This window comes from Bos javanicus, chromosome 4 (genome assembly GCF_032452875.1).
Source record: "Bos javanicus breed banteng chromosome 4, ARS-OSU_banteng_1.0, whole genome shotgun sequence".
NCBI lineage: Eukaryota > Metazoa > Chordata > Mammalia > Artiodactyla > Bovidae > Bos > Bos javanicus.
In genome coordinates this window covers 82,696,199-82,723,353 of record NC_083871.1, presented here as the reverse complement: position 1 = coordinate 82,723,353, position 27,155 = coordinate 82,696,199, and the positions used below count along the sequence as shown (strand labels likewise).

At 39.6% G+C, this 27,155-nt stretch overlaps 1 protein-coding gene across 2 annotated transcripts in view; it reads right to left on the bottom strand.

Moving 5' to 3' along the window:
- VPS41 (VPS41 subunit of HOPS complex) overlaps positions 1 to 27,155 on the bottom strand; it is a 225,180-nt gene that overhangs the window by 88,838 nt on the left and 109,187 nt on the right. For both annotated transcript variants that reach the window (XM_061414519.1, XM_061414520.1), the window contains exons 8-10: positions 18,282 to 18,401; positions 16,906 to 17,052; positions 10,580 to 10,646 (exon numbers count right to left, since the gene is read on the bottom strand). In XM_061414519.1, the coding sequence (XP_061270503.1) occupies positions 10,580 to 10,646; positions 16,906 to 17,052; positions 18,282 to 18,401 (334 nt within the window). The remainder of the gene's footprint in view (positions 1 to 10,579; positions 10,647 to 16,905; positions 17,053 to 18,281; positions 18,402 to 27,155) is intronic.

The following is a 27,155-nucleotide window of genomic DNA, read 5'->3' as shown; positions in this document are numbered from 1 at the left end:
TCAGTATTTATCATTTAATCAAAAATATTTTTTCCCTTTCAATTCTTCAATTTTTATTGGAGTATAGTTTTGTATGAAGGTCAAGAAGTAACAGTTAGAATCAGACATGGAACAAGAGACTGGTTCAAAACTGGGAAAGGAGTACATCAAGGCTGTATATTGTCACTCTGATTATTTAACTTTTATGCAGAGTATATCATGCGCAATGCTGGAATGAATGAAGCACAAGCTGGAATCAAGATTGCCAGGAGAAATATCAATAACTTCAGATATGAACATGACACAAACCTAATAGCAGAAAGTGAAGAGGAACTAAAGAGCCTCTTGATGAAGGTGAAAGAGGAGAGTGAAAAAGCTGGCTTAAAACTCAACATTTAAAAAACTAAGATCATGGCATCCAGTCCCATCACTTCATGGCAAATAGATAGGGAAACAATGAAAACAGTGAGAGACTTCATTTTCTTGGACTTCAAAATCACTGCAGTCAGTGAGTTAGTCATGAAATTAAAAGATCCTTGTTCCTTAGAATAAAAGCTGTGACGAACCTGTCTGTGTGTTAGTCACTCAGTCGTCTCTGACTCTTTGTGACCCTATGCATTGTAGCCTGACAGGCTCCTCTACCCATGGGATTTTCCAGGCAAGAATACTAGAGTGGGTTGCCATTTACTTCCCCAAAGGATCTTTCCAACCAAGGGCATGAACCTGGGTCCCCTACACTGTAGGCAGATTCTTTACTGTCTGAGCCACCAGGGAAGCCCTAAATATTAATATACTCCTTGGAAAAAAAGCTATGACAAACCTAGACAGCACATTAAAGGAGCAGAGACATCATTTTGCCAACAAAGGTCTGCATAGTTAAAGCTATGGTTTTTCCAGTAGTCATGTACCGACGTGAGAGTTAGACCATAAAGAAGGCTGAGAGCCCAAGAGTTGATGCTTTCTCATTATGGTGCTGGAGAAGACTCTTGAGAGTCCCTTGGACTGCAAGAAGATCAAACCAGTCAATCCTAAAGTAAATCAACCCTGAATATTCATTGGAAGGATTGATGCTGAAGCTGAAGCTCCAATACTTTGGCCACCTGATGCAAAGAGCCAACTCACTGGAAAAGATCCTGATGCTGGGAAAGATTGAAGGCAGGAGGAGAAGGAGCTGACAGAGGATGAGATGGTTGGATGGCATCACCAACTCAACGGATGTGAATCTGAGCAAATTCTGGGGGATAGTGAAAGACAGGAAACCCTGGCGTGCTGCAGTCCACGGGGTCGCAAAGAGTCAGACACAACTGAGCAACTGAACAACAGTTGCTTTGCACTGTTGTGTCAGTTTCTGCTGTACAGGTGAGTCAGCTACATATATACACACACACTCTCTTTTTTGGATTTCCTTCCCACTTAAGTCACCACAGAGTACTGAGTAGAGCTCCCTGAACTATACGGTAGGTTCTCATTAGTTATTTTATACACACTCCTTATTTGTGATTAAAATCTTTCTCCTCTTCCATTTCTCTTACAGTACTATCTTTGCATCTATTTGCTCCCATATTCCTTCCAGTTTAACCTTTATTTCTGAAATAATTTTTTAATTTATAAGTATTTTCTGAGTTCTGTCACCTCATTTGAAATTTAATTCTGATTTCTGGTGTTCTTCCATGTCTTCTGTAACTTCTTTCAACTATCTTGTAGCTTGTTATGAAACAGTAAATTACAGTTGTGATCTATTTTGTGGGTGTTTCTGTCTGGTATGCTTTCATTGCTAAGGATGTTATTCTGTTCCTTATTAATTTTTTTCTTAAACCTTAGCAGAGGATTTGAGCTTTGTACTTTTTCAGTGCTTGTTTTTAGATAAAATCAGTCACTGATCTCTTGGGAGAAGGCAGGAACTGGGGTAACTCTTCTAACCTTGAAGAGTTCCCTCATTCAGAGTTTTCATGTAGTTTTAAAAGTGGTTCCTTGCTTTCTGGCTCTGTCCCCTCCCGGCTTTCATCTGGACTTTCTCTTTCTTTTAGGGCTTCCCAGATGGCCCAAAGGTAAAGAATCTGCCTGCCAATGCAGGAGATGCAAGAGATGAGGGTTCGATCCCAGGATTGGGAAGATCCCCTGGAGGACGAATGTCAACCCACTCCTGTTTTCTTGCCTGGAGAATTCCATGGACAGAGGAGCCTGGCAGGCTACAGTCCATGGGGTCAAAAGAGTCAGACATGACTAAGCACAATGGCATAATCTCTCTTTCATTTCTTCTTGCTCATATTGCTTGGGATTTATCCTCCTGCATAAAGCCAGCCCTGGCAGGAAGCACTGGCCGCTCAACTGTGAGAACTCTGTGGGCTGCCCAGCTGTCTGAACTCTTCAGCCTAACTGCAGGACTTCACCCAGACCTCTCAGATGGCCTGGGGTCTCTTCTAGAAAACACCCACTGGCTGTTTTGGCATTCTCTTGGGGTTCTCTTTAGAAGCCCCCTTGCTCCCTCTGCCATCTCTCACACCAATTCTGGAACCGCAGTGGTTCCTGTGGCTGTTGGTGGGTTTTGTCATTTGCATGCATGTTGGCATTCCTAGGGCTACCTTGCTGTAAATATTGTCTATGGGTTTTGGTTGTATGATCAAGTTGTTCCATTTTTTCTGGGAGAACTCAGGAGGATGGAAAAATTATGCAGCCACAACTACATCTTCCTAGAATCCTCCAAGCACAAAATGTTAATGTATCAGGGTTAGATATCAACTTGATATAAGCCAGGGCCAGGATTATAGTCACAAACACATACTATCATTGGGCCATCAACAGGGCACATGCTGTAAGTTTCTGAATGACTGCGTCTGATTGAAATAAAAATGAATAAGACAGAGACTTCTTGTATCTTGATTTTTATATCTGAGGGTTATCAATAACTTAATTCAATAAGGAATTACTGAGCACAAGAAGATACTCTTCTAGAAACATCAGGAAGATGAGTTTGCCTCTGACTTAAAAGAGACTGTGAGTCTAGAAGCTGAAGAAATAATTAAAATTCCATGTGTTATGCAAGAATGGAAATAGGTGTAAAGCAACAAAGAGTACAGAGCAGGACAATTTATTCCCAGAGGGGAGGAGATGGGCATGGAAACAATAGCAATTATCATGACTCTATATGCCTGTTTAGGGCAGAAATGGTGGTTATACGTGAGAGAACAACATTTCATTAAATGTTCATTCCAAAAATTTTCATGAAAAAAACTTCATTTAAAAAAATATTAAAAACTAATGTGTATTAGATTGTCAAAAATAAAAATCAAGATTTTATTTGGGTCTGGATAAAAAGACCATCCTCCAAATAATTCACAGCTAGTTTATCTCAATATCATTGTCTTCAACCCTAAAGAATAATAAATAGTCTTATTATGTGTACCTATGAGCTGTCTTATGAGATGTATTAACCTTTTCAGAATAATTTAGTAAATCCTTATTTATATCTTTCCCCCCATTGTCTTTCAATTGACTTTATGAAACACGAATGTTTTAGTCTTCTGACTACTAAAAGAAACTACTGTTGTTCTCTCTCACTAACAAAATAGAACAGTCATATTAATAATAGCTTCCATTTAATGAACATTGCTGACAAGCAGGATGCTGAATATATTACAAACATGATCTTTTTTCACCATGATAACTTTATACTTATCTTAAAAGGGACTTGAAGCTCAGGGATGATAAGTAACTTGACTAAGGTCACTTAAGTAGAAGGCAATAAAAGCAGGAATTTGAACTCTTACTTTCCCCAAATATAAGTCCCACTAGAAAACATAAACAAGCCCACAGAGGTGCTAAGGGCAAAAGTGCACCATGTTAGCTGGAACGGGAAAAGTGAGGGGTCTGACAATTGCTGCCACTTCTGCTGCATGCGGCTAGGGTGCCGAGCCTTTCTCTGGCATTTTCCGTGCACTGAAGCACAGAGAACATGTGCTGGCTTTTATTTTGGGTTCTTGATTTCTCTTTGCTGGCGCAAAATGCCCATTAGCTAGATACGACCTAGAAGGATTCGGGATCTTCACTGAAACTAAATAAAGTGATATCCTATAATTTTATTTAAAGCTTTTTTTTTTTTTTAATGTGGACTCTACAGTCTTTATTGACTTTGTTACAATATTGCTTCTGTTCTACACTTTAGTTTTTTGGCTGCAAGGCATGTGAGATCTTAGCTCCCTGACCAGGGATTGAACCCACAGCCCCTGCATTGGAAGGTGAAGTCTTAACCACTGGACCACCGGGGACATACCTTTCTATAAATTTTGGTTTCTATGATTCTTCAAAAAAGAAAGAAAATTTTAAGCAATTTATCAATAAGAACAATTATCTTCCATTGTCTTATATTCACATATGAAAAGCATCAAGGTCCCTTTATGATAGTTCCTTATTCCCAAGAGACTCTGACTCTTTAGTCACCAGATACTAGTATTTCATAACTGGATATAATGTCCACAGACTCTGAGAAATTTGGACAGTCTGTCAACGTGACCACTGGTCCAAGAAAATATATTTGGAAATCACATTTCAACATCCTCAGGATTGATATGAAGCTGATGCACTAAAGCAAAAGTGACTTTACTATGCTTTATGTCAGCAAGTTACAGACAAGGTATAATATAGGGGAGTGAAACAGAAGGAAATGGCTAAAGGACAAAATTACTAAAACATCCAAATCAGGAACCAATATTACACATAGGTCAAAGCCATTTAAGACAAGTTAAGCCTTCAATTTAATTTCATATTTTCGAATCAATATTCAGTACACACTGTGATCACTGTGATCAAAGCTAAGCAGATGTGATTATCTCATATACTAAACTCCAGAACTCACAAAGAAACACAAATGCTGAGTGATTTAATGAGAAGCTGACCACACACTACTTACACCATAGACCAGGGGATGTTCGAAGAACTTGGGTCAAAAGGTTCAAACCAAATAGTTATACTTTAAGTTGTAAAAGGGCTATTTTCAAAACAAACAAAAATAAGTGTTGGTACAGATGTGGAGAAAGTTGGTTGAAATGCGAAGTGTAAAACCATTATGAAAAAGAGTACGGAGTTTCCTCAAAAAAAGTTTCAGATAGAACCACCATATGTTCCAGCATCGTCCTTCTGGGTATCAATCCCAAAGAACTGAAATCAGGATCTTGAAGAGACATTAGCACTCCCATGATCATAGCAGCACTATTTACAACAGTCAAGATATGGAATCAACCCAATGTCTATCCACAGAGCAATGCTTAAAGATGGAATACCATTCAGCCTCAAAAAAAGAGAATTTTGCAACAACATGCAACACCGTGGATGAACTCTGAGGATATTATGCTAAGTGATATAAGCCAGTCACAGAAAGACAAATATTACATGATTCCACTTGTATGAGGTACCTAAAATAGTCAAAATCACAGAATCAAAGAGGAAAGTGGTGGTTGCAAGGGCTAGGGAGAGGAAATGGGGAGTTGCTGATCAACAGACATAAAGTTGCAGTTAAGCAAGATGAATTAAGTTTGAGATCTGCTGTACAACATTATACGCATCAGCAATGACAATGCATCATACCCTTAAAAAATTTGTTAAGACAGTAGATCTCATGCAAAGTGTTTTTACCATAACAAAATAAAAAAATTCAGAGACCTAACCACCTGCACCCCCACAAAAGTTTCCAAAACTACCTTGATGCACCAACTAAACTTATGTCGAACACTAGGAAAGCGCACATAAGAGCTTTTCCTCTTTTTCAAAGGGCTGCAAGAATCACATCCCAGTCTGGATGTGATTCCCTTTCCTCAGAAACAATTTTGACAGCCATGCAAGGCAGCTAGGTTCTAGAGTTCTCTGAGAAAATAATGAAGGGCTGTCAGTCGCAGAATGCAATAAGGGGATATAACATTTCTGCTTTCTAAATGAGACACTTCACTGAAGCCAAATAAAACAAAAACAAATGTACTGCATTTCCATTTTATCAGGCTATTTGAAGAACAGGTAAGCAGACATCCTCACTGGCATATTTAAAGAGTCTTCATAGAATTTCTACCCCATGGTTTGTATCTGAGTGCCCAGAGCAAACTGCTTTTCATCAGTTACTCTGGCTGCAAATGAGGGCAGGGGTTAGGCGGAAGGCATGCAGGGAAGAAAGCATGGCACAGTAGTTAGAGGCAACAGCTTTGAAACTAGGCTTATCTGGGTTCAGATGCTGCCTTCTCTGCTTTTGAAGTCATCATCTTAAGCAGGTTACTTGATCCCTCTGAACCTCAGCCTCTTCACCTGTACAATGGTGTAATAACCCCTCCACTGGAATCATCATGAAGATTAAATGAAATTCTGTTTGTAATGCATGCAGCATGTGCCTGGTGGTGGGGATTATAAAATGAACAAAATACGCTTCTTACTTCAGGTGCTTCAGATTTCTTACCACTCCTTACTGTAAAGAAAATTTATTCATTCTACTTGCAACAAACATTTGAGCCTCCAGCACTGAGAGAGAAGAAGAGGGGGAATGGACAGAGGAACAGACAAGTAATAAAACAAGCACAATAAAACCTTAATTGCAGAATCGAGGAGGTGAGTAAATAGGAACCCACAGTCAAATTCTTTACTTTTTGTATGTTTAATAATTGTCATAATAAACTGTTGGGAAAAAATTAAAGCAGAAGAGAAGAATTAATAGACAGAATCGAACTAAATTCTAAGAGAACAGAAAACCACACAGAGTTAAACCCGTAAGCAAATCACCCTGAACTATCCTGATTCCTGCTGAGACTGTGACATGGAGATAACCCTTGTTACTCTCATGCTCAGAACTGTCCCACTGCTGGAACCTGTGTGTCTGGGTCAGAACGCTAACAGGTGGCTGGAGACAGAGACAGTTAGATCTAAGAAGGGTATTAATTTCACAGCTCTCTTATTTCATGCAAAAAGCCCTTCAATTTCCAAATCACCGTTTTCCCAATCAAGAGGCTGCAAAGAGAACAATGTACTAAACAGAGCCACAGCATATAGTCAACTAAAGATATGGACTCTGTTTAATTAAAGTGAAAAAATGTCCCTTGCTTTTCTCCTATCTTCCTGGTTCCTCTCATTCTACATAGCTTCCCATATAGATTTTCCCTTATTATTTTTTTGAAACAAATTTCCACACGAGATCAAGACTAGGGAGTTAATCGTTAATTCCTTGCATGTAAATTATCTGCCCCTGACAGGAGATGCCCCCCAAATGACACATCAATATTGGATCCATTTCCCAAAAACATAATATCAGCTCCCAATTATCATTCCATTAGGACCAAGGATGACTTTGGTGAAAAGTTTCATCTCTGTGTCTAAATCTCAATGAGAATCAGGACAGTTCAGGGTGTTTGTGCTTAAGTATCTAGCCCAGTATGGTTTTCTGCTCTGTTAGAATTCAGTTTGATTATAATCTACTAATTCTTCTGTACTGAATATTTTCCCCCAACATTTTATTATGAAAAGTACCAGAGGGTTAGGGAGTCCCGTGACAAGACAACCAAGTTAAGTTAAAATAAGTAAAGCAGTCATGGACCACAACATATTTTATTTTTAACAATGTAATATGGAAGAATAAATGACATCTAAAAAGTCTTAAGTAATCTTATGTCTTCATGGGTTCAAGACTGGCCAGTAAGCTTCATATTTACTATCAATATTGTCTTTCACTTACAAGAATACATTAATATCTTATTGAGAGGAATAACTTCTACATTGTTTTTGAGATTCTGCCTTGTAAGGAAGTGCTATAAACATCTGGCTTCTAAGGAATGTACAGCCACAGACATTTCTTCCATCTCAATGCCATTTTCACCTCATTTAGTAAAGAACAGTGGCTTATAATGTCTAGGGCTAAAGCAAATTGTAATCCAAACCCACTAATATTTCTCTTTTCCTTTATCCTAGTCAAGGACTCTTATCCAAACCACTTTGCCTCCTGCTGTGGAAATGGTTTATATTCTTAAAGGTCTGCTCTCAAGAGGGGAAAAAAATGGTACTTAACCACTAACCATAGTAGTAAAATGTCTGTAATGTGATATTGTTGGTACCCGCAGACGGTCTATTTCACGGAAATTGTAGTACAGATGAACTACACTTTAATAATGTGATCCCAGGGCTGTAGCTATTAGCAGTTGAGGAGCTGGGATGAAAGTCTGCACAGTGATGATAACCACTGTGGTTCAGTGAGCATCTACTGTATGCCACGGAGTGTGTTGCAGACTTTCCTTACATCACACCTAATTCTCCCAGCCATCTGGAATGGTAGGTCTCATCATCTCCATTTTATTTCTTTTTATTTTTTACTAAAAAAAAATTTCTTTTGGCCACACCATGAGGCACATGGGATCTATTTTCCAGACCATGGACAGAACCTGTGCCCCCTGCAGTGGAAGTCTGGGCCACTACGGAAGTCCCTAATCTCCATTTTGCAAGTGAAGGAAGTCTAGCTCAGGGACATTAAAGTACTTATCAAGATCAGACAGGAATTCGGCAAACTGCCTGGCCTCCTTGCTTGGTCATTCTATGGGGTTAGAGTCTATCCATTTTAATGGCACGGCAATAAGATCTTGGATGAGTTATTTACCACCATGAGCTTCAGTTTTTTTCATCTATAGAATAAGACGACTACTACCTGACCTTCAAAGGGCTGCTGTGGTGGTAAAGTGGACTAAAGCAGATAGTACATAGCACAATACCCCATACCTAGTGCTTGAGCAATAACACTAAGTAAGGAGAAAAGATGGCACTGCTACATTTTCATGCCTTCCAGGCAATCTTTACATCCTAAAATTCCCACAGTTATTGCCCTTTTCTATCTACCTGCATTTAAAATATTCTAATACTTATCTCTCGGGACACAGCATTGAGACTTTCAGGTTTTTCACTGGTAGGCACAGGAGAGACAGAACAGGAGAAAGACTGAAATAACTATCTTTATCTTCTAGTTCTGCCTTTTTATCAGGTTACTCAGTTTTTCTCAGTACCATTATATTCTGCATACACCTATACTGTCCATACCCCAAGTAATCCAAACTGTGAATTTATATATTCATTTATCCTTCTAAGGCAAACAACAACTACAATGATCAAAACCCTACCATCAATCTATGACTTCAAGTATAAAATATTTAAATGTTACATATTAGCCAGGTGGGAATATCTTTGTTTGTAGAAATACAGTCTTGTGCAAATGATTTAGCTCAGCTTCTCCCTGTTTATGACAACCCATCAAATGTATATTCCTCCTCTCCCATCCAAATGGGTAAACAAACTATTTACCTGACACATAACATGGCAAACCTTTTTTTTTTTTTTTTTGCCACAAAACTGTCTTCTGTTGTTCGGTACTAAATAATACAAAAAGAGTTTTTATTCTATTTGTTTAATTGACAAATATCAGTCAGTTTTCACTTTTTCTGTATGAATAACTTTGGCACTAGGTCATAAAACTTATATAAGTAGCAGCATAGCCCCCTTGGCATACTTTGCCTGAATACTTGTTTCCCAGAGTCTGATTTATCCAACCTAATATTGCTTTCTACCTACCATGTGTCATGCATGGTGCCAGATCCCTGAGAAACAAACACTAAGCAAAAACAGGAGGTTACAGTCTGACGGAAGAGACAGAAATGCACCACATAATCACATGATCACTGCAACTCAAACAACATCCAGAAAGGGAAATGCTACATGTCCATCCCAGGGGGATGTGACCTGCTGAGGGATGGCCAGTGGGCTTGCCCAGGAAAGCAACATTTGAGCTGAGGTTTAATTAAAGGTGATAAGGGATCCATAAGCAAAAGGAGGCAAGACAAACATTCTAGAGAGATGGGAAGAAGCACAGAAGCAGCATGGGTGGGTGGAAGAAAGCCAGTGTGGCTGGAACACAGAGACCAAAGAGACGCTTGTTGTGAGCTGAAGTTAGGAAGGCAAGTGAGTGCCAGTGCAGATCCCCATGGTCGACTTAAGGAGTCTCACCTTTATCTAAGAACACTGGGAGGGTACTGAAGAGTGGTGACACTGTCTGATCTGTATTTTGACTGCAGTGGGGGGACTAGCGCACAGGAATTCATGGTGGAAAGAGATGAACCAGTTAAGGGTCTGCTGCAGTGATCCAGACAAAAGACCATGGCAGCTTGGACCAGACCAGTGATGAAGAAAGTAAATATTTAGAAGGCATAAGGAATCAGGACCAAGTGTGAGTCCTGTGTTATGAGCTGTGCACGGACTCTTGGAATCTTCACAAACAACCTATGGGATGCATATTCTTTTCTGCATTTCATAGATGAGACTATTGAGGCACGTGGACATCTGTCCAAAGTGTAGGTAATTTAAATAATAGAACCAGAACCCCAAACCCATGTTTATTTAACGTCAAAGCCAACTACAAAATTATTGTTAAAAACTTGAAATAGAGTTAGGACAAAAGGTCTCTACAGCCAAGTTTCTAAACTCAAAAGCTTCTTGATTTATTTCATCGAGGTGCCAATGGTGAGCCCTGAAGAACATGGCCTTAGGTACTCCCCTCGTAACATGGATTCTCTTTTGAAGGTTTACACCACAGAAGGCATACCTATTTCAACATATCGACTTGGCAAGTCCCTCATTTCATTGGCGTGCCGTTCCTTCACGGAGCATATCTAGAAAGGAAAGCCAAAGGTCATTTTTATTCATGTGATAGAAAACTCTTCATCACATCTCATTCACTATATGGTACTTTGCTAAACTAGCCATGTAGCACTGAAGACAGGATGCACACATCCTACCCTATGACTTAAGTGATAGAAATTAATTTCAGTGACATACAGCAACCTTTCCTTATATCCTCCAACATGGTGTGCTCAGGTGCTCAGGTATGTCCTACTCTTTGTGACCTCATGGACTGTAGCCCCCAGGCTCCACTGTCCATGGAATTCTCCAGGCAAGAATACTAGACCAGGTTCCCATTTCCTACTCCAGGGGATCTTCCAAGCCCAGGGATCGAACTCACATTTCTTCTGCACTGGCAAGCAGATTCTTTACCACTGAGTCACCTGAGGAGCCCTACTCTCATGCTGCCAGGTCCCAGACATATTATTCTCCAATAAAGTTTTATTCAGGAACAAAGAAAAGAAGGAAGTGAATATAGTTTTAAGACGTTTCCAATGACCCATTTTCTGCAACTCTATTGACAGACTCCTTCAATCATCATCCAAATAAAACTCCAGCAAAAGCAGAGCCCCAAATGCCCAATGGCTAGTCTGGGCAACGCCCACATAGGTCTAGTGTTTCTGATCACATTTTAGTAATTTATTTCACTGTTGCTAAATACTACTTTGCAAAAGTGTCACATGCTCTTCTTCTTCTCTCAAGCTCATTAAAATAAATGTATTACATAATTTAAATCAGAGATGGTAACTACAGCCTAGCCTCTGGTCTATTTTTTTACAACTTGTAAGCTGAAAATAATCTTTACATTTTTGAAGGTTTGAAAAGTGAAAAGGAGAGGAGAGAGACTGGGAAGGAAAAACAAATAAAAAGGAAATTGCTTGGCAGAAACAATATGTAGCAGGCAAAGGGCTTCCCTGGTAGCTCAGCCGGTAAAGAATTTGCCTGCAATGCAGGAAACCCTGGTTCGATTCCTAGGTCTGGAAGATTCGCTGGAGAAGGGATAGGCTACCCACTCCAGTATTCTTTTGGCTTCCCTTATGGTTCAGCTGGTAAAGAATCCGCCTGCAATGTGGGAGACCTGGGTTTGATCCCTGGGTCAGGAAGATCCCCTGGAGAAGAGAAAGGCTACCCACTCTAGTATTCTGGCCTGAAGAATTCTGAGGTTGCAGAGAGTCAGACATGACTCAGTAACTTTCACTTACTTCACTTAAAGTTTAAAATCTTTACCACCAGCCTTTTACAGAAAGTCTTCCAACTCATATCTTAAATTATATGTATACAGTTTGAATAGAAATTTTATATATTTATTTTATATATATATATATGTATGTGTGTGTGTGTAATATGTATGTGTGTGTGTGTATATATCTACACACACACACAGACCATAACACATATGTGTGTTAACTGTGGATGTTTTAGGATAATAAGACTATGGATATTTTATGATTATTTTTTGCTGTGTTTTCTAAAGGAGATGTACTCTATTTTGTAATAAGAACTGAGAAAAATTTACATAGTTCAGCCATCCAGTTTAAGACTGAGGCTCAAATGTCCATCAACAGATGAATGGATACAGAAGATGTGGTACATATAAACAACAGAATATTACTCAGCCCTAAAAATGCATGAAACAATGCCACTTGCAACAACATGGATGGACCTAGAGATGATCATACTTGGTGCCAAAGGGGAGGGGACAAGTGGAAGGAAGGATAGGAAGTTTGGGGTTAGGAGATGCGACCTATTACATATAGAATGAATAAACAACAAGGACCTACTGTATAGCACAGGGAACTATGTTCAATAACCTATGATAAATGATAGTGGAAAAGAATATGAAAAAGAATGTGTAGATATATGTGTAGATATATACATGTGTGTAACTGACTCACTCTACTGTACAGCAGAAATTAACACAACATTGTAAATCAACTACAGTTCAATTAAAAAAAAAAGACTGAGTAATAAGTACTGATTCTATACAAACTTCTTTTAGACAACATTTATTGCACTATTTTATAGCTATATCCCTAAGTGTCCCTACAACATGAAAATTTCTAAAATACAGAAAATCCAAAGGGGAAAAAACAAATCATACATTGTCTCAGAACAAACTGAACACTATTAACAATTCACACTTTTGGAGAAGCTACTTTTCTTAACCTAAAATTACTACAAATAGTTTAATGTGCTATTTAAATTTCCTTACATGATTCTTCAATATCTTTATAGTATTTCATTACATGAATGAACTGTAATTTAGTCAATCCTATTTTAGACAATAGTTTTTTGCTTCCTATCTCTTTCTGATGCCAGCAATAATGCATCAACATGCTCCTATATACAACTTTTGGACTTCTGTTTCATTAGGATAAATTCCTAGACGTAGAATTGATAGATCGATGTACATTTCTGCAGTCAAAGAAAAAACAAGACCTGAGCTCAGATCATGAGCTCCTTACTGCAAAATTCAGGCTTAAATTGAAGAAAGTAGACCATTCAGGTATGAGCTAAATCAAACCCCTTATGATTATGTAGTGGATGTGATGAACAGATTCAAGGGATTAGATCTAGTACACAAAGTGCCTGAAGAACTATAGATGGAGGCTTGTAACACTGTACAGGAGGTGGTGACCAAAACCATCCCCAAGAAAAAGAAATGCAAGAAGGCAAAGTGGTTGTCTGAGGAGGCCTTACACGTAGCTGAGAAAAGAAGAGAAAAGAAAAGAAGAAAAGGCAAAGATATATCCAACTGAATACAGAGTTCCAGAGAATAGCAGGGAGAGATAAGAAAGCCTTCTTAAGTGAACAATACAAAGAAATAGAGGAAAACAATAGAATGGGAAAGACTAGAGACCTCTTCAAGAAAATAAGAGACACCAAGAGACCGTTTCATGCAAAGATGGGCACAATAAAGGACAGAAACAGTATGGACCTGATAGAAGCAGAAGATTTTAAGAACAGGTGGCAAGAATATACAGAAGAACTATGCAAAAAAGGTCTTAATGATCCAGATAACCACGATGGTGTGGCCACTCAACTAAAACCATATATCCTGGAGTGTGAAGTCAACCAGGCCTTAGGAAGCATTACTATAAACAAAGATAGCTTTAGCTGAGCTATTTCAAATCCTGAAAGATGATGCTGTTAAAGTGCTGCACTCAATATGTCAGCAAATTTGCAAAACTCAGCAATGGCCACAGGACTGGAAAAGGTTAGTTTTCATCCGAATCCCAAAGAAGGGCAATGCCAAAAAATGTTCAAACTACCACCCAATTGCATTATTCACATGCTAGGCTTCAACAGTACATAAACCAAGAACTTTCAGATGCGCAAGCTGGATTTAGAAAAGGCAGAGGAACGAGAGATAGAATTGCCAACATTCACTAAATCACAGAAAAAGCAAACGGAACTCCCCTCTCTCCAAAAAGAAACACATCTACTTCTGCTTCATTGACTATGTTGAAGTCTTTTTGTGATCCACTATGTGGATCACAACAAACTGTAGAAAATTCTTAAAGAGATGGGAATATCAAACCACCATACCTGTCTCCTGAAAAACCTAAATGCAGGTCAAGAAGCAACAGTTAGAACCAGGCATGGAACAACAGACTGGTTCAAAATTGGGAAAGGAATAGGTTAAAGCTGTATACTGTCACCTTGCTTATTTAACTTATATGCACAGTACATCATGCAAAATGCTGGGCTGGATGAATCACAAATTGGAATCAAGACTGCCAGAAGATATAACAACAACTTCAGATATACATGGTACCATTCTAATGGCAGAAAGTGAAGAGGAACTAAAGAGCCTCTTGATGAAAGTGAAAGAGGAGAGTGAAAAAGATGGCTTAAAACTCCATCATTCATTAAACAAAGATCCATGGCATCTAGTCCCATCACTTCATAGCAAACAGATGGGGAAACAATGGAAACAGTGACAGACTTTATTTTCTTGGGCTCCAAAATCACAGCAGATGGTGACTGCAGCCATGAAATTAAAAGATGCTTGCTCCTTGGAAGAAAAGCTATGAACGACCCAGACAGCATATTAAAAAGCAGAGACATTACTTTGCCAACAAAGGTCCAGGTAGTCAAAGCTCTGGCTTTTTTAGTAGTCATGTATGGATGTGAGAGTTGGACCATAAAGAAAGCTGAGCACTGAACAATTGATGCTTTTGAACTTTGGTGTTGGAGAAGACTCTTGAGAGTCCCTTGGACTGCATGGAGATCAAACCAGTCATTCCTAAAGGAAATCAGTCCTGAATATTCCTTGGAAGGACTGATGCTGAAGGTGAAACTGCAACACTTTAGCCACCTGATGCGAAGAGCTGAAAAATCTTGGAAAAATTGGAAAAACATTGGAAAAATCTTTCATGCCAGAAAAGATTGAAGGCAAAAGGAGAAGGGAGTGACAGAGGATGAGATGGTTGGATGGCATCACTGACTCAATGGACATGATTTCAGCAAACTCCGGGAGAGAGTGAAGGACAGAGGAGCTTAGGGTGCTGCAGTTCATGCGGATGCAAAAAGTCAGACACAACTTGGTGACTGAATAACAACAACAGACGATGCAGGATAATCTCCCCATCTATAGAGGCTTAGTTAGTCGTATCTTTTTGCTCGGCTCTTTACTGCATAAAGAAACATTTATAGGTGGTGGGAATCAAGATTGCTATCTTGGGGATCATAATTCACCTAGTGGAGGAAGCATTTCCAGAAGCAATCATTGAATTTCTTTCATGTCCCAATAGGCTAGTTTCCCTTTCCTTTCACCAAAAAAGAAAAGAAAAGGAAGTCCCAACTTTAAAACAAGGGGAAAAGCCACTTGGTCTATTTAAGATACTTAAAAACTATCCAGAACATCAGTTTACTGGATCAGTACTGGGATAGGGAGACTGAGAAGCCCTCTTTTGTCCTTGACTTTGAGGTACAACCTCCTTCCTATTACCTTAAACGTGACTGTTGTGTTCATTTAACACATGGAAACAATTACCACATGTTCTACTAAAAAAGAGAACCTGAATCATAACTAGATCTACCTTAAACTAATAATGCTTATTTTGATGGTAACAATCGCCACATTAATAATTTTTATGTTTTCTTTTTCACAGAGGGATTTTCAACAGCCATGTCTCTTTCATGACCTTTCTGGAATTTTCTGACGTAACTATGACAGCTTATATTTCCTACACACGGTATGCCAGATCCTATACTAAGTTCTTCATTAAACTGCCCCAAAATGTGTGATGTGAGAACTATCAGCACTCCCATTTTGCAGATGAGGAGAGTGAGGCTTAGAGAGGGTCACACAGGAAGTTCAGTGGGAAAACTGGAATGGATTTCAGATCTGTGTGACTCTACAGCCTGAGCCCTTCCATTAGACTACTGCTGGGATATCTTCTTACAACACCTTTATCTCAGCTAAGTTTTACTTTATTTAGATGAAGGTATATATTTTTAAAGGGAAACAAACAACTTTTGCTCTGAAATACCTAATATGAGACAAGTGCTACTAGGTACGAAATAAGGGTGAATGGACTTTGGGCCTCATTCTGCAGAACAGCTTCATCTACCCAGGCATATAAAAGGCAGGCTATATATGTGACAAAACAGCCCCAAGTTGTATCGTCCATAATAAGCCTGGGCCTTTACTCCACCAAACTACTAGCAAGCAAGCAGGATGATTTCATTTCAACCTTCTTTTCCCACCATCAGTTCTACTGAAGCAGCTCAGGATCAAAGCTAAGGGAAATGGAAGGAAACATAAAGAAAGGGACCCAAGTGAACCAGTAACACAATGCATATTCCATAAACAGCTAAGGCCTACTGGGTTACAGGAAATTAAAAAAGATCAGAAAGGTTACACCATTCTGAACACGGATAAGGTCATGAGAAAGGACAGACCTGAAAACTCACACTTATCCCATGACCATAATATGCAGGTGAAAATATTTTGGCTCTGAGAAGCCATTCAAGAACTCATATTCTTGGACTTCCATGGAGGTCCAGTGGTTGGGACTTGGCCTTCCAATGCAAGGGGTGCGGGTCTGATCTCTGGTCAGGGAACTAAGATCCCACATGCCTCAGGGCCAAGGGACCAGAACAGAGAACACAGGCAATGCCATAACAGATTTAATAAGGACTTCAGAAACGGTACACACACACACACAAAGGAACTCATTCCTTTGGACCATCATCAGTAGCTCTATAACATGGACTGATGAGAAAGACAAGTAAACTCACCTTGACAGACGTCCCCCAGCCAATGATCAGCGTCACATTGTCCTTCCAGCAGAGGCTACAGGGATACATATCTGGGCGAAGACTTATATCATCCCGGGGCACGTTCGTGATTCTCTGCTTTGAGGTGATGTCAAAAATCTTCACGCCCTGGAAAATAAAGTAGCATTAAGCATCCTGCACTCGAGAGAAGGAAAGCGAAAGGAAATTTAATAATGGCCACTGCTATACAGCAGTGATAACGAGCACTGCCAAGTATTGACAGTGTTTATTGGGTCCCACTGGGAACCACAGAAACGTTCCAACTCCACACGAATCCCGTGAAAACCCAGAACAAAAGGAAACCTCCATCCTTCTTTTCAGGCAAAGGAGATTTTATGAGCAGATGGCACAAGCAACACAAATGGTAAATGCACAGGAATCAGCAACTACATTTCCAAAATGACAGACAAGAAACATTTACATATGTATTGTTACACCTCAAGGATGGGATTTGCTTTTCAGAAAAGCTTTGAATCTGAAAACCCACTAAGTAAAGAAAACTACACCTGACATTTTAAAGTACTGAAATCAAGAAACATTGAGCAAGCAGCTAAATGAAAATAAACCAAGAGGCCATACATCTGTTGACCATGACTGTGACCCAGAAGACGTAGGAAAAGTCCCAACTAGTACAGCAGCTTCCGGGAAGTTTCTACCATGCAAAATGGAATAGCTGGGGACTTCCAAATGCAAGGGGCTTGGGTTCGATACCTGGTCAGGGAACAGAGCTCATATGACGTTGCAGCATGACAAAATAAAAAAAGGAATAGCAGAGACTTGCTAAATTGTACGTCAAAATTCCAAAAGCTATAGTTATGCTAGATGTCCTAAAGGTAATTTTAAACTTTGTATTCGCCCTAACTCATATCGACTAAACTTGAGGTAAGCGAAGCATCAAAAATTAGGACCCACTTTTTCAAAGGCAGGCCTATTTTGGGTCAGTGATTATTCTGGGAGTAAAAGAAATCAGCAATATCCTGCCCTTGTTTCATATCGACTGGCACTTGCCCTTGGCTAATAGGCAAATGGTATTTTCAAAACTATGTTCCCATTGCAGCCCTTCCATTATTAAGATGCCTTTTCATTTTCTTGGCTATTCTCCATGCCTCGGGTTTCTCCTCTAAAATAGAGTCCAGGATATGTTGGAAATTACTCTCTGATGAAAGCCAAAAGCAATCTAATTTCTTCACCCTTCCGGGTATGATATCAATAGCCGTGAGCACCTTTCAGAAATGGTGGTGGGAGGCGTGGCATCCCCACCCTTTGTCACAGCCCTCTGGTTCTGGCCATCCTTCTGGCGCTGAACAAGCCTTAGAGAGACAGAAATGCACTTTTACCATATTATTGGCCCAGGCAATCAGATGGCCCCTCCACTTCACACTCCTTATGTTCCCTTCCCCTTCATGCAGAACTGAAGACTTCCATCTGCTCATCCAAGATCGTTCAAACAGCAGCAACTAGGGGCAAATATCATAAAAACAGAATTTTAAAAACCAACAGCCATATGGTAAATTCCTTATTATTTTTGCCTGGACATTCAACAAGTAACAAACAAATTTAAAAATAATTAATTGGAGGATAATTGCTTTACGGTGCTGTGCTATTTTCTTCTGTACATCATGAATTAGCCATACGTATACGTATATTCCCTGTCTCTTGAATGCGCCTCCCATCGCCCAGCCGCGACCCCACCCCTCTAGCTCATCACAGAGCACCAGGCTGAGACTCCTGTGCTACACAGCAAGTCCCCACTGGCTAGCTATCATACACGTAATAGTGTCTGTATGTCGACACCACCTTCTCAATCCGTCCCATCCTCTCCTCCCGCTGTGTCCACAAATCCAAGTAACAAACAAATGACTCTCAATACTTTAAATACAGACTTATAGTGGTACATGATTCGCATTTTGGAAAGTATTCCCAGTCTATCTGATCCTGTCCAGGAGGACACTGTTTAAGATGTTTCAGTATTGAAGTTATTACACAGTCCAGCCACAAGATGGCACCAAAATACCAAAAGTCAGAGAAAAAAGAATGCATGTACAGTATTTAGCCAAAAGATTTTTACCACAGAAAGTTCTTCAAGTAATTGACCAGAATTAATTTATTTAGTAATTTGGGAAATCAAGACTTTAGAACTTTTTTCTGAAAATAAGATTAGCCACAGGTTCAGCTGCAATGATTAGAAAGGGTCTGTCTTTCATTTAACTCAAGAAAAATAACAATGACTTGAGGAGTAATTATTCATGTCACAAGAGAAATGTGCTTTAGAATTTAACTTCTACAGGAATTTCAGAATAGCTACCTATCAAAAAAATATGTTGAATAAATTTTATGACCAAAAATAACTGGTCAAACCCTCTACACAGAGATGTAGTTCTTTTAGAAACCACACATTATTAAGGAATCAAAAATTTTTTCTTGCTATATCCAATTTAAATCCTGTAAGAAAAGACCTTTATACAATATATAACAATACATACAACATATATAATTTATACAATGTACAACTTAAAATATGTAAGTTAGACATAGAATTCTGAAACACAGTTATCTTTTTAAAAGCATTCCTTAATGGACTTTTTAAAATTCCTATTAAAGTGTCAATTTCAATGATAATACCCCACTTCCAAAAAAGGAAGAAAAAAAGTAACAGAAAGTAAATTCACATTATTAATATTTTTATATATCTTTCTCAGTAGCCAGAGGGGCACACACACACACACAAAAGGTGAGGGGGAGTTATAATTAAATAAGTGGCCATCATCATAAATAAGCTGAGTTTAGTCTCATAAAAATACCAGAAATGTTTAAAGTTCTCTGTCATCCATGCAAGTGCAGGCAGCCTTACAACATCCTTACTGGAGACTGGAGGCAGAACTTTACTAAAGACATGTGGTCCTGTGTTCCCATCGGATACACATAGGATAGATCTCTTCTACATGCTCAGTGATCTTCAAAGCCATCTTGACTGGCCCAGGTTCTAAGAAATTCTCACCACCATCAAGACTGCCTGCTTCCAGTTAGCGACCCTTAGGTACGGCCTCCAGCTGTGACTCAGCCTCTCCCCTGGGTCATGACAGGGCAGAGAACAGCGCTAAGGCGGTCACTGAGTGTGTGCGGGGTTTTGTGATGGGACAGGTCTGAAACTGGGGATCAGAGGTGAAAGCTCGAGAGTATGGCTCCTACCACACATCAGGTCACGCTCCACTAAAGACAGGTAGCTACTGACAATTGTATTCAACATGAGGAACTGGTAAGACCACAAGGTCTGTCGTCCCCCACGTCAGTGGCCTCAGTCAGGTGACAGGGACTGTAAAAAAAAAGTGGGCAGGGCCAGGGAGAGCTCCACCAGCACCTGTTGGAAGGGCGGCTCTGCTGGAGGGCCAGTGGGAGAGGCATGGAGATGCAGGGCGAGGCGTCTCCCTCACCAATACCCACCAAGAAATGGCCAATTGAATATTAAAAGGGCAACAGTCTGCAACTGGGTCAGGAAAATTAAATAAGCCCTCAATTTCAAATTAGAAGTTCTGTAAAACATAACAGAAGGAGGATCCTGGTGAAGGCTGTGAGCTGACTCATTACAAGAAAAAGCCTGCCTCGGTCAGGTATACGGCAGGATGCCACAGTGCAGTGGGGGCTGGGGCTGAGGGGGCCACAGGGGAAATCTCAGGCAGGGACACAGGGTCCTTGATCAGCACTGGCAACAGCACACCTGAACTGCCACGCTGGCCGCTGCTCAGAGAAACAGCTTGGAAGGAAAAAGCAGGCAGGCTGGGACTGGAGAGGGCCTCCTGAGGGCAACTATGCCCATTACTGAGGTGGGCAGTACCTGCCTTAATAAGTACAGAGAACAAGTTTTGTTTTTGTTCTCTTATTTTTTAAAATGCAGCACTTCTCTGCTGCGCCGGTAATTACTAGGTTGGCCAAAAAAGTTCATTTGGATTTTTCTGTGACATCATACAGGAAGCCTGAATGAACTTTTTGGCCAACCCAATGCATTCTTTTGTATCCATTTTCCCAACAGACAATTATGTTCCAATTCAGCAAAATGGAAAACATAAAAGCTCTCCCACCACTGTCCAGAGTAAAAGATTTGGAGAAGTTCTCACAAAATCTATGGACAACTTCATAGCCACGTCTCATAAATATGAGCTCACAAGAAGAAAACACTGTGGCAAAACTAATACAATATTGTAAAGTTTAAAAATAAAATAAAATTTAAAAAAAAGAAGAAAACACTGGAAAAATTCAGGATTTGAAAACAATAAAACTTATCTAGGGAATAAGAAAAAATCTCCTACTCCTACCACCACCTGAATGAGACATAACGTAAAACAGAAAAGAACTTCAGGAATAATTCTCTTTATTCTCAGGTGACAAGAAAATAAAGCAAGAAATTAATAACAAAGGATAAGAGCAAAACAAGAGGAAAAAATGGAAATAAAAAAATAAAATATTCTCTATCCTTGGGTAAAAGAGGAAATCAAACTGCGGCCAGAGCACTTGGAAAATGAAAATACAGATAGTACAAACCTAAACTTTAGGAGATGCAATCAAAGTTGTAAACAAGGGTGAGTCCATAGCTCTCAAAGTTAATAATGAACGAAAACAGATGTGTGTGTACGAGCTACACGGAAAACAAAAATACTTTACTGAGGGACAGAGGAGGAGAGCAAAATAAATGGAAAGATACAGCGTGTACCTGGATGACAAGACTCAGAATTCTCACTGAAGAGCTTAAGTCTTGCGAAGTTAACATACGGTTTTCATGCACACCCCAAGAAAATCCCAAAGGAATTATTTCTAGAGCTTCTAAAATGCAATGGACTCATTTGAAAATGCGTGATAACAACAAAATTTTTTTTTAATTAAGCAATTTGGGGGTGGGGGGTGATCTGCCCTGCTAGATACTAAAACTTTTTCTTTTTAATTAACACCCCCAACAGTAGAGCAGTGGTCTCAGAACTGACAGGTGAAGGAAAAAGGAAAGAAAAATTGACAAAGATGAACCAAAATGATAAGGTCAGACATTGCAGGGAGGGACATGTCTGTGTGTACATGGGGGGGGTGTGTGTATATGTGTGTGTGTTTTAAATATGGACACTTATTTACAGGAAAAGATGTTCAGAGCATATTAAGCAGATTGCAAAACAGATTAAATACAATGACTTTTAAATAAAATATGAATGTGTATCCATATATAAAACCTGAAAGACAAAGAGATCACTCCAGAAAGAGGACAAGTGATTTTGTATTATTCCTCTTTAATAATTATTCTACATAGCACATGTGAATTATTCTTCATCAATAGATACGAGGATGAAAGTCAATCCTCTAATTTTAACAGTCAAGATAATTTAGGGGAAAATCTGAAATAAAACAAAATAAAAAATTCACTGGAACTGAGTGAAAAGACTATTTGTGGTCCCCTATCTTTGGGTGAGAATTCACATATATGGTATCTAATTTTTAAATAAAACACTAACTTCTTTTAGAAAACTCTTAATAAAATCTTGTTGCAATTCCCACCCAAGCCAAGGTCACTCCACTTTATCCTTTCTGCTGTGGTCAGTGTGATTTCTGCAATGGGAGGAATCTGAGGCTGCTGGGCCCCGGCCTCCCTTTGTCTCCTGCTCTGGCTCCAAGGAAAACTTCCAGCAGAGGGCAGGAAGGAAAGGAGAGAATATTGAATTCACTCTGAATTTCCAGAGTCCTATTACAACAAACCTTGTGTATCCTGCCCTGACACGAATCATAGGAGCAAAGAGGCTGGTCCCTTAATGTTATTTTTATAATACGGCATCAGGAGTACCTATCTGATGTCACTGACTCACTGATGGGTGCTCAAAAACAGCAGAGGGGGGCGGGTGGGTAGCTAATGTCCTAGCTTCTGCAAACCAGTTGTTTTAACTCATTTCCACTACACTTTTAGACACGATTCATATTATTTTTCTCATGTCTTTCAAATAGTGGTAGTTTCATCACCTTACCTTTATATTTGAAAATTAAGAGAAGATCTCTAAACAAATAGCCTTAAATATGTTAGAAAAGATCATTATTTTGGAGAATTCTTTCGTTAAGTCAAATACTGGTTCTGAGTCATGGGATCCTGGGTGCCACATTAGATCTAGTTCACTGAGAACATTGTGTTTACTCATCTCCGCAAATGTATCAGGGAAAGAAACCAAATCTTATAGATGCTTTGCTAGATACACAAGTAATAACAAATATTAGATACTGAGTAGGCTTTTCCTGGGTCTAAAAGTCATTCCTTCTTTCCTTGTCCAAAAATACAATGTATTTGCTATGGGAAGAGCTGTGTAATTCCCAAATCCTCTAGTCATTTGGTCCGTCTTTAGCTGGCAATGTCTCTTCCCTGGAGAATCCCATGGACGGAGGAGCCTGGTAGGCTGCAGTCCATGGGGTCGTGAAGAGTCAGACACGACTGAGCGACTTCACTTTCACTTTTCACTTTCATGCACTGGAGAAGGAAATAGCAACCCACTCCATTGTTCTTGCCTGGAGAATCCCAGGGACAGCGGAGCCTGGTGGGCTCCCATCTATGGGGTCGCACAGAGTCGGACAAGACTGAAGCGACTTAGCAGCAGCAGCAGTGCCCTATCTCAGACACAGAGGCATCTGCCCTCATTCACACATCTAAACGAAAGGGCCCTGGGACTGATTCATCCAAGGAATACATCCGCACACTCTGAGAAAGGGCTCATGTACACTGATGCCATGTCCTACTCCTAAAATGTTGGTCTCTTTCCTTTTGCTCAGTGTCAGAGGATACAACTTGTGCACAACTTGTCATAAATTTGAAAAGTCCTTTGAAGGTGCTGTGCCGTGCTCAGTCACTTCAGCCATGTCTGACTCTTTGGACACTATGGACTGTAAGGCGGGACCTTCTCTGGTTTAGGTTACTGCGGCTCCTCGGTTTCAGGGATGTCCACTGGTCTCCCCTTTGGTCTGAGCAGTGATGCCCTGGAATGGATTTGTCTGCTTGCACAAAGCTCTCTGGAACGTCACAGTACCACTTCTCCTGTCCTCCCCATACTCAGCCTGCCCTTCTCCTCTATGTTACCAGCTTGATCCCATGAAGTGTTTCTTTCTGTCTTCCCTCTGCACTCCACTCAATTCTTTTAAAAAGCTTGTATTTTATATTAAAGCACAGTTGATTAACAATGCTGCATTAGTTTCAGCAAAGTGATTCAACTATAGATATGCATCTATTATTCTTTTTCAGATTCTTTTCCCATTTAGGTTATTACAGAATAGAGAGCACCATTCCCTGTGCTACACAGTAGGTCCTGGTTGGTTATCTATTTTATTGGTTATATATTTATCTATCAATAGAGCAGTATGTGCATGTCAATCCCAAATTCCCAATTCACTCAACCCTTTACTCATGAGTCCTATCTTCTAGTCCATACATAGTATAAAATCTTAAATGTCAGCTAGAAATTAAAAAATTATTGCCATTACTGTCCTTTGAAACTCTCCAAATAAAATTACGCTTTACATGCAGCATTTGATGGATAACATTTTGCAGTTTCAGATAGGAGGGGTTAGGATTTTTCCATCCTAATCTATGGGAATTTCAGGCAGAAATGCATCATCTGGCAGGAAGGCCAAGGAAAGTTCTGTTTCTGCGATTTAAGGCATGATAAGCTGCTTTTCTTACACACACTCTATGCTAATTTAACTACCACAAAACTACCTGCTTGTATTTCACTGACATTTAATAAAATCCATTTCTTTCTTCCAGCCATAAAACTGCCTAGAGACCTACCGAGCACGAATCTTCTACAAAGCATTTTAGAGGGGAAGCCATTGAGGGAACTACCCTTAAAAGCAGCTGGTTAATTTATTTGGTTCATCTTCCACATCCTGTAATATTGAATTGTCATTATCACAATACTGAGAGCAATTTAAGCTCAATGGGAGCTAAGTACAGAGAGAGGAAAAACTGTTTCCAAGAGGTCTGCTTTTTTGTTGGAGAAAGTATTTTAGGGCTTTATCTCCCATAAATCCACATTCTGGCAGTCAGCACTCTTGGTACTTATATTTCAGTAGGAGCCCTCACATCCTCAGCAATATACTTTATTCTCCTATGTTTTGTGCTGATAAATCTATCTAGTACTTTCTTATACCACATCCCAGAATCTCCCACACACAGGCTGGGATTCCTATGGGGCTGTAATAAAGCTGCCGATTCTGGTAGCCTAACACCCATCATTACCCATCACCCATTCTTCCCTGGTGAAGGGAAAGGAGTATGATTGGACCTTTTTTAATCATCTTGTGCTCTTCCAAGTATATAAATCATTTGAGTCATTTGGGCTCCCTAATACCAGCAACACTGCTTGCTGAGGCTGGGGTTTGAGTCCATGGATGAAGGTGTTTCCTCCAGAAAGGACAGACAGCCTTGGAGAAAACAGACTAAGAGATGAATGCTTAATCAGAGAAGATACTGGAGCTCAAGATGACAGAGAAATAGAGAGAGCAAAATGAAATCCAGCAAATTAGAACATGCCAAATATTTTACTGTCCCAGTAAAAACAAAGGGCCAATAATTGATAAGAATGCCTGTCACAGAAGGATTTTTAAATCCAAGATCGGAAGAGATTGGGGATCAAACTGAAGTCAAGAAGGCAAGTGAGAAAAAAAAAAAATTGGTGAGCATGGAGAAGACTTGGGGTGGTGGCTGGCAGCAGACAGGAGTCTTGAATCTAGATGGAGACAGAAATGATCAAAAAGCATCAGCCTGCAGAGCAGAGAACACCTTTATATTGCTTCCTGCTTTGGCTCAGTACTGAAGTTTAAAACACACAGCCTTCCTGACCATCACTGAGAAAAAACTCACATCATGTAAGAAGAAAATGGGGATTTCCTAAATATATGACTGCTTTAAATTCGGTGGTTATTTTCTGCACAAGTTCTAGTCCATCCGTCTCCTTTCCTGAAAAGTGGGTTAGCCTGATTAAAAGCAGTTCAATACAGGCCAGATGTTGCTAGCAGAGAAAGTCTTTGTACACAGGTGGATTTCCAGAGCCCATGTGACAGGCCATTTGCTTCCAGGCAGTATCTGAATAAATACAACTGAAAAGCAACACAGGTTTTTGACAAATTCTTGAAGTTAGTTAATCCTGTGTAAATTATGTACCAGAAATACGCTTTAAAATTTAAAAAAAACATCATATCAACATAAAGTAACAGTCAATTTAGTAGCCAAGAAATCCAAGCTATGAATTCAGTGTGAACCAAAGAAGTTAAACATAAGAGGTGCCACTTAGGAGCATTTCCTTTATATTAAAAACAGAACAAAAACCTAGCGATGACAGAGAGAGAGATCTATGTCTACCCGCCCACCTATATGGGTTTAGCAATCAATTGTAGCCAGCATGTGAGGAAGATTCCTGTTCCAACTAGCAACCTGCAATTTCTGCACACGCAACTCACAACTGCAAACGGGATTCCAGAAAAGAATGAGGCATTTAAAAAGTAACAAACAGCCTTCCATGTGGATCCTGAAGACTTAACAGAGCTGGTTGTTCAAATCAAAAATCTTGAGTTTGTTTTTCAGTTTGCAGCTGTCTGAGGATCTATTCCCCGGTACTGGGTTCAAGGTTGGACCCCTTCCCCAGTAGAATAGACATCCACTGGGTGATGCAACTTGAATGAACGTTCTGTGTGATGAATAAAATCTCTAATTTTAACTACACATAGTCTCAATCACAGATGACTCAGGAAGAGATCTTTGCACAGTGAGATTATGAAAAAGAAATACAAAACTTCTAAGTCTTGAATAACAGGAAGAGTCACAAGAACACACAGGTTTATGGATGTGAACAAGCGCTTCACTCAATTCAAATTAAAGCAAAACGAACCAACAAGGACCTACCATATAGCACAGCAAATTATACTCAATATTTTGTAATAATCTATAATGGAAGAGTTTGAAATGGAATATATATATATACACACACACACACACATATATATACACACACACACACACAAACACACATATATAAACACATAGATATTTAATGGAATCACTGTGCTGTACATCTGAAACTAACATGATACTGTAAATCAACTATGCAAGCTATGTGTGCTCAGCTGCTCAGTCATATCTGACTCTTTGTGACCCCATGGACTGTAGCCTCTCAGGCTCCTCTGTCCATGAGATTCTCCAGGCAAGA